At 43.7% G+C, this 8,355-nt stretch overlaps 1 protein-coding gene across 1 annotated transcript in view; it reads left to right on the top strand.

The window, feature by feature from the left end:
- The first annotated feature begins 1,022 nt into the window (after positions 1-1,022).
- The window catches only part of LOC137025228 (tripartite motif-containing protein 16-like), a 40,835-nt gene continuing 33,502 nt past the window's right edge, over positions 1,023-8,355 (top strand). The window contains exon 1 of the mRNA XM_067393252.1: positions 1,023-1,616. Coding sequence (XP_067249353.1) covers positions 1,047-1,616 — 570 coding nt within the window. The 5' untranslated portion in view covers positions 1,023-1,046. The remainder of the gene's footprint in view (positions 1,617-8,355) is intronic.

The following is an 8,355-nucleotide window of genomic DNA, read 5'->3' as shown; positions in this document are numbered from 1 at the left end:
TGGGGTGGCGTTATTTGTCATGTTATTTGTTGCCATAATTGGCGCTGTTAAGTTTTTGATAGCAGACTGCCACAATCAGTTGTTTATTTCGAAATCCTTCATTCCGAAGGGCCCTTTGAAGTGGCCAGTTTTGAGCACTTCCGTTTGGAACGACCCTTCAGTATGATGGCCATGATTATTTTCACTCCGAAGTGCCCTTTGGAGGGTGATATATCCTGTTTGGAATGCACCTTGTGTGTGTATTGCTGGCTGCAGAGATGTGTCATAAATAAAGAGACCATCAAGAATTTCAATTCTCTTTGAGTTTTTTTCCATTGTATCAACGTACAACAATGTCAGTGCTGTTTCATCTGGCTTTAAAATAGTTTAAATCACAGAAACATTTGTGTTCTTCACTGAATTTAACCAGTTCTCACTGGTTTACACAGCACTGTTTATTTGTCATGTGATGAAGACCAGTCAGCGAGTAAACGCATCCATGAGCCGAGCTGATAAATGGTCACTGTATGCCACTTTGTTTGGCTTTTTTTTTTGTGTATAAATATTATATTGAACATTTATCATACTTTTGTTAGAATTTTATCAAATATTACTTTTTTTTTTTTGCTATAATTATTATTGTTTATTGCCTAGCTCTATGTGAATTGTTAAATCATTTATAATACATACTGCAATATTCAATAAAATCAAGATCTGGCAATTTGCATTTCATGTTGACTTTAAGGAACTGTAATTCTGGACACAGTTTTCAGTCTGCAGTATTTAGGATACAGAATTACTGAAATTTTAAGGGTGTTGTCTTGCTTCTCCCTAACTTACATTCTTTGAGTGTGTGTCTGAGACTGATTAAAAACAATGAAACACGCGTGTGGGGACATGCATGAAAACTAAAAACTTTGCAGGAATGAGGAAGCTGCTTTACAGATACGCCTGTTTTACACACGTCGCTCAAACACAGAACCAGGAAACAGGAATCACCTGAGTTCAGAGAAACTTAAGTGTAGTTGAGCTGCTGTGTGTTTGTGTCTCTGTATTCATGCAGTAAAATGGCAGAAGCCAGAATTTCTCAGGAGGAGTTCATGTGTTCAGTGTGTCTGGATCTCCTGAAGGATCCAGTGACCACTTCTTGTGGACACAGTTACTGTAAGATCTGTATTACAGGCTGTTGGGATCAGGAGGATGAGAAGAGAGTCTACAGCTGTCCTCAGTGCAGTCAGACCTTCAGTCCAAGACCTGATTTAGATAAAAACGCCATTCTGGCTGAAATGGTGGAGAAACTGAAGATTAAATTTCCTGCTGACTGTTACGCTGGAGCTGGAGATGTGCAGTGTGACGTCTGTACTGGAAGAAAACACAAAGCCGTCAAGTCCTGTCTGGTGTGTCTGAACTCTTACTGTCAGAATCACCTTGAACAACATGAGAGTTGGTTTAAAGGAAAGAGACACAATCTGACTGATGCCACTGGACGACTGCAGGAGATGATCTGCCAGAAACACGACAAGATCTTTGAGGTTTTCTGCCGCACTGATCAGAAGTGTATATGTGTGCTGTGTACGATGGATGAACATAAAAACCACGACACTGTATCATTTGCTGCACAAAGGACAGAGAAACAGGTATGAACTTAGAGGTCCCATTATGCTCATTTACAACATTTTGTTTATGGGGTCTACTGGAATACATTTACATCCTTTACTGTTCAAAAAATGTCATTATTTTTCTTATAATTTACATTGCTGCAGCCCCTGTTTTCACCCTCTCTGTCTGAACACTATTTTAGTTTCAGTTTCTTTAAGACCCGATTTCCAAAAATCACAGTCTGCTCTGATTATTCAGCCAGACCCAGTCTGTTGTGATTGGTCTACTGCTTAGTCTGTGTGTCGGAAATGTAACACACTTTACCATAAATGGCAATTATCAGCTGCAAGGCTTCTTGAGACGCTACAAACACTACTGCATTAGGAAGGCCGAAACAGTGTCTCTTCAAAATGGTGAAAACACGCTACTAACTAAACCAGGCCTTGTCCCCTTTAATTTGTGTATATGTTGGGCGGGAATTATTTCAATGGGGTATATTGTGAAGTGTTTCCGGAAGAAAACTCCCTTTGGAGTGACTTTGTGCTTTTTAACTTTGCAGAGATTTTTCAATGTCAAACACTAAAGAAATGTAGCCCAGTGGTAAACTCGGGTATTATAGTGTAAGGGAAACTGGGTGGGTTATGATTGATCCCTCTTATTCTCAAAACCCAGTCACATGACTATTAAAATGTAAACGTTTATTTACTTTAAATAAATAATAAGTGACAACTGATTTTCAAATAAGTAAATACTAATTTTACATGATTAAAGGGAGATTAATAATTCGTCATTTTATTTCATGACAGTGATTAAAACTAAAGGTTAAAGTTTATATTATTTTGCTAAATAACATTATCAGAGGTTTTATGCAGCTATCCTTTTATTACTTTATCCTTCCTGTGTTTATGTGACCGCTTTTTATTGGTCATTTGAGTATTCACGCTGTATTGTCAGTAGTGTTTGGCTGCATGCACGTAAAAACGTGGTACACGTGACTGGATAGAGCGACGCGGATGAGAAAGTACTGGAAGCCGTTTTGTTCCTCGCTCGTTGTTTTTGCTCGCTCTCTCGCTGGACCCGTGGGGAGCACGGGCTCGCACGTTTAGAGAGAGGAAAAAAGGCGTTAAAAAGAGCGATTAAAGTCGACGAAACTGAGAGGGAGGTTCAGAGAAGGGGACCGCAGATGTTTGTGACTGTGAGAAACGACAGACTGAACGAGAGACGAGGCCGGCAACCCGTCTGACGGAGCGGACGCCGCGATCGGAGGTAGCCGAGCTAACGTTAGCTAGCCATGGCGGGTGCATGCGAGGCGGAGCTGTTGGTTCATCACACCGCACCTGAGTATCCGGACCAGTCTTTTCAACGCTCTCAATGTTTTGTAAGTGTTTGTTCAGCGCACTCAATGTTTTGTGAGACCAAAACAGGCCTGCAACGTTGTTGTTTTTTTTTCGTCTTCTTCGTTTGAATCAGTACCTTGAGTAAACTGAAACATGCGAGCATGTTTGTGTGACTGGGCCCAACACTGTATTAGCTAACACTTGTTACAGGACAATTGACACGTTTTTGTAAAGTTCTCTGTGCATTCTCAATATTTAGGAAGGATATAAGGGAGGAAGATTTTTACACCCATTATTTTGGTATAAAACGTGTGATTTAAAGGGATTAAGGTTATTATTTAATTGTTTGGGATATCTTTTGGTTATTTATTTTTGTACATTTTGTCAGAATTAGGGACTTTTATATTGTGTTTTAGGGGAAGTTTTATATTTCATTTGCCAAATCCTTTTGATTCATTAAACAAGGGTTTTACCCATTTATTTTCTAAACTAAAAACCATCTCTGGGTCTCATTATTGTTAAATATTCCTGTCAAAAGGTTTTACAATTGATTAGAAACTCATTAGGTGCACCTTCGTGGTATCCACCTAAACTATAAAGAACCCCAAGCACCCCCATTATCACGTATGTAACATACAGAGTGGTTGTATGGGTGCTACATAAATAAAATGGAGGCACCGCTGGTATTAATTTAGTTCAAAAGTAGTTTTAAATCAGCTCTAACTTTAGTTTGACCCAGAGATTTTAAATATTTTGTTTAAAAAGTAGTTTAGAAGCAAAAGCTGGCTAGTTGTTAACCCATATGTAAAACCATATTAAAGAGTATCTATTGAGAAAACTTTGAAACAGCAAAAGAGTTCTACTAAGCATTTTAAGCCACAAAAATGCAAATTAAGATTTATTGGAGTTAAAATACAACTAAAACTTACCAAATTTAGTTCTGACAAGTGATTAATGTAAGCGCACAACCCATGGGGATGGCTCAGTTGAAGAACTGGTGTGTTGGAGAAGGCATAGACCCGGTGAAAGCCTTGCTGGTTAAAGATGTACCTCCAGAAACTGAAGTTGGTTTCATTGAAGAAACGATGCAGACAATCAAAGTACTTGGGAGAGTCAAAGTGAGAGGAAGGATGTATGACCCACAGTCTCGAAGTTTAACTGTGCTATGTGAGTGCAGGCAACAAGCCGTACACCCAAAGCCATATACGCCAAAAGTGCTGCTGTGACCCCTGACACAGAGTTAAAAGAGTTGAAAGCCGAAATACACCAACTCAAAGTATGTGAATTCTCTGTCTCCGCCGCCATGTCAAGTCACCGTTCGACGAGCGCTCCGCCTTCAGTCACTCCGGCGGCAGAGAACTCAGAAGACAAGAATGTTCAAGCTTTAAAGAAAGAAGTAGTCAAGCTCCGAAAGCAAGTCTCTGTCATGTCAGTTAAGCCTAAGTACAATCCGGCTACTGAGACCTGCCCACAAGAGACCCAGTCCAGACCCTGGCAGCCAAGACCTTCTACCGCCAGAGACCCAAGTGATTTTTTTCTGCTATCGGTGCGGCGAAGACGGGCATTTTGCAAATAAGTGTGCATCTCCTGAGAACTGTCCCAAAGTTATTCAGAAACTGCTGCAAGCTCAAAGAAAGTACAAGCAGAACTACAAATCTGATAATGAAACAAGAACAAAAAACACAAATGCGAGTGTCAAGAGAAGCTCTGTAAATGTACAGACTAACAGTTTGCCCAAGGGACTCATGGGACCACCCTCCACTGCTCAAGTCAAGATCAATGGTAACCCCTGCACTGCGCTGATGGACAGTGGCTCTCAAGTTACCATCATCTTCGACAGCTGGTATGCCGAACACCTTTCACAAATTCAGTTAAACTCTGTGACCGGTCTAGCCATATGGGGTCTAAGTGAGTCAGAGAGCAGTTACCCATACAAAGGTTACATCCAAGTTGAGCTGGAGCTGCCACAAATGTCCAAGTGCTACAAAGTAAAGTCTGTTCCTGTCCTGGCCCTGGTGTGCCCTGATCCACGTTGCTCAGAGTCTATACCTGTCCTGATCGGCACAAACGTCAGGGGGGTTCAGCCTTTTAAGACCAGAACAAAGACAGAAGACACAGAGAACTTCAACTCAATCCAAGTTCAAGAGAAAAACCACTTACCTGTTCCTGCAGTGATGTCTACAAAAGACAACAAAGACTTACTGGTGGCTGAAGTTAAGTGGTCTGGTCCTGGTCCTCTCAGCATCCCTCCTGGCACTGAATACGTTGCTATCTGCAAAGTCAAAGAAAAACAAGACATCGGAGACAGCATACTCATCCTTGAACAAGCCCACTCACCTGCTCTTCCGTCAAGTGTACTGGTCCAGCCCGCTGCGCTGTTCTCCATGATGCTAGATCCAAACAACTTCCTGGTGCTTCTGCGTAATGAGTCTCTAAAACAAACTGCCATTCCAGTAGGCACCGTTATCGCTTACCTTCACGTCGCTGACATTGTGACAGATTCACCAAACCCTAAAGTTGAATCTGTTCCAGCTATGGATCCCTCTCTGTTTGACTTCAGTGAGTCCCCCATCAGCAAGGAGTGGAAAGAGAGGCTTGCCAAACACTCCAACGTGTTCTCTGTTGAAGAGTGGGATGTCGGTTAGGCTAGAGGGGTAGAGCATCACATCCGTCTGAACGATAACACTCCTTTCAGAGAGCGATCTCGACGTATTGCCCCTGCGGATTTGGATGATCTTCGTCACCTGCAAGGTTTGTTGGCGGCTGGGATCATAAAATAATCAAGAAGTCCATATGCGTCACCCATCGTCCTTGCAAGTAAAAAGAATGGTCAACTTCGTATGTGTGTCGACTACCGCACCCCGAACCGCAGAACTATCCCAGATCAGTACACTGTACCACGTATCGACGACGCTCTCGATTGCTTATCTGTCAGTAAGTGGTTTTCAGTGTAGGATCTGCGCAGCGGCTACTATCAAATCCCAATGGCTGAGGAGGACAAAGAGAAAACCGCCTTCATTTGTCCTCTGGGATTTTTCCAGTTTGAGCGGATGCCGCTGGGGATCACAGGGGCCCCTGCGACATTTCAAAGACTAATGGAAAAGGCAGTCGGCGACATGCACATGCTTGAAGTCATCGTCTATCTTGATGATCTCATTGTTTTCGGCAAGACTTTGGAGGAGCATTAGCAAAGACTACTCAAAGTCATCACTCGTCTTGAAGAAGCTGGACTCAAGTTGTCCCTCGACAAGTGCCAGTTCTGTCGCTCACAAGTCACCTACGTCGGACACATTGTCTCCGAACATGGTATCGCCACAGACCCGGACAAAGTTAAAGCAGTGAAGCGGTGGAAGCAGCCAACCGACCTTTCTTCTCTGCAGTCGTTTCTGGGGTTCTGCGGCTACTACCGCAGGTTTATAAAAAACTATTCCATCATCGTTCGACCACTTACAGAGCTGTGCAAAGGTTATCCTCCCACCCAAAAGAAGCGACAGTCTACCTCTGCATCAGACAAGACCTACTACAAAGTAAATGAGCCTTTTGGTGACCGGTGGGACCAGTCTTGTTCAGAGGCATTCCAAAAGATCATCCACTGCCTCACAAACGCACCGGTGCTGGCATTCGGCGACCCCACCAAGCCTTACATACTTCACATTGATGCCAGTTGTCATGGGCTCGTCGCTGTCCTCAAACAAGAGTACCCCGAGGGCTTGAGACCTGTTGCTTTCGCAAGCCGCAAGCTAAGTGCCTCTGAAAAGAACTATCCAGTATACCAACTTGAGTTTTTGGCACTTAAATGGGCAGTGGTCGACAAGTTCCACGATTACCTGTATGGAGCACAGTTTACCGTGAGAACCGATAACAACCCCCTCACTTAAATCCTCACGACTGCCAAAACGCGACAGGTCTCCGCTGGCTCTCAGCACTTGCCACTTACCATTTCACATTGCAGTACAGGCCTGGTAGTAGCAACATCGATGCCGATGCCCTGTCACGCAACCCCCTTCCAACCCCAGAAGAAGGCTGGCAAACCGTAACGAATGAAAGTGTTCAAGCTCTGTGTAAGCAAATCAAGTGCTGTGAAACTCCAACAGAGCTCACAACTATAGCTGAGTCACTCGGATTGTCACCTGATGGTATACCAGAGTGTTTCGCCTACCCAGTCCGGCTGGATCTTGGTTCTTTGAGTCAGCTCAGTCACAAAGATCTTGTCACCGCTCAAGATGTTGACTCTACTATCGCTCCAGTCAAACAGTCACCTCGTGGTGGTCCATCATTCACCAGCCTCGACAATCCAACTTCAGTCCTGTTGAACAAAGAAGCAAGCAAACTGTTCATTCAAAACAATCTGCTCTACCAAAAGGTTGAGAAAAATGGAACTGACGTAAAGCAGCTGGTACTGCCCAGAGAGTATGTTCCAATTGGTTTTGAGATCTCTGCATGATGAATCTGGTCACCTGGGCATGGACAAGACCATCGAACTTATTAGAAGCCGGTTCTATTGGCCGAAGATGGGAGCTGAGGTTGAGCAGTACATCAAAAACTGCGGCAGATGTATCACTCGCAAAGCCCTTCCCCAGAGAGCTGCTCCCTTAAAGCAGATCACTAGTCAAGGCCCTCTAGATCTCGTTTGTATCGATTTTCTGTCACTTGAGCCAGACTCCCAAGGTTTCGCCAACATCCTTGTAGTGACAGACCACTTTACTCGATACGCCCAAGCTTTTCCCGCCAAAGATCAGAAAGCGACCACCGTGGCCAAGATACTATGTGAGCGCTACTTTGTACACTATGGACTCCCTGCCCGCATACACTCAGATCAAGGCCGTGATTTTGAAAGCAATCTGATCCAAGACCTTCTGATGATGTTGGGCATTCGCAAGTCAAGAACATCGCCTTACCACCCACAGGGAAATCCGCAACCAGAAAGATTCAATCGTACACTCTTGACCATGCTGTGCACACTCGACCCAAAGCAAAAACAAAAATGGAGTCAGAAGATCAGTCAGCTGCTAATGTTCGGCAGAGAAGCTCGCTTACCGGTAGACATCTGTTTTGGTGTGACCGAGGACAACCAAAAGACAAAGTCTTACCATCAGTATGTTGCTAAGCTCAAGAAAGATCTCCAAAGAGCCTACAGTCTTGCCACAGAATCGTCAGACAAGAACCATCAAAAAAATAAAAAAGCACACGACAGGCACGTCAAAGAGCAAGTCCTTGACAAAGGCGACAGGGTGCTGCTGAGAAACTTTGGAGTCACAGGCAAGCACAAATTGAAATGCAAGTGGCGACCCTCACCATATATTGTTGTGGAGAAGCTACCCAACTTACCTGTCTACAAGATCAAGCCAGAGAGAGGCATGGGAGCAGAAAAGACTATTCATCGTAACCACCTGTTACCCATTGGATACCTTGTGAGACTCCCTGTCGACGAAAGTGAAGT

Source organism: Chanodichthys erythropterus, chromosome 8 (assembly GCF_024489055.1).
Source record: "Chanodichthys erythropterus isolate Z2021 chromosome 8, ASM2448905v1, whole genome shotgun sequence".
In the NCBI taxonomy this organism is placed as follows: domain Eukaryota; kingdom Metazoa; phylum Chordata; class Actinopteri; order Cypriniformes; family Xenocyprididae; genus Chanodichthys; species Chanodichthys erythropterus.
This window is presented reverse-complemented; position numbering and strand designations above follow the sequence as displayed.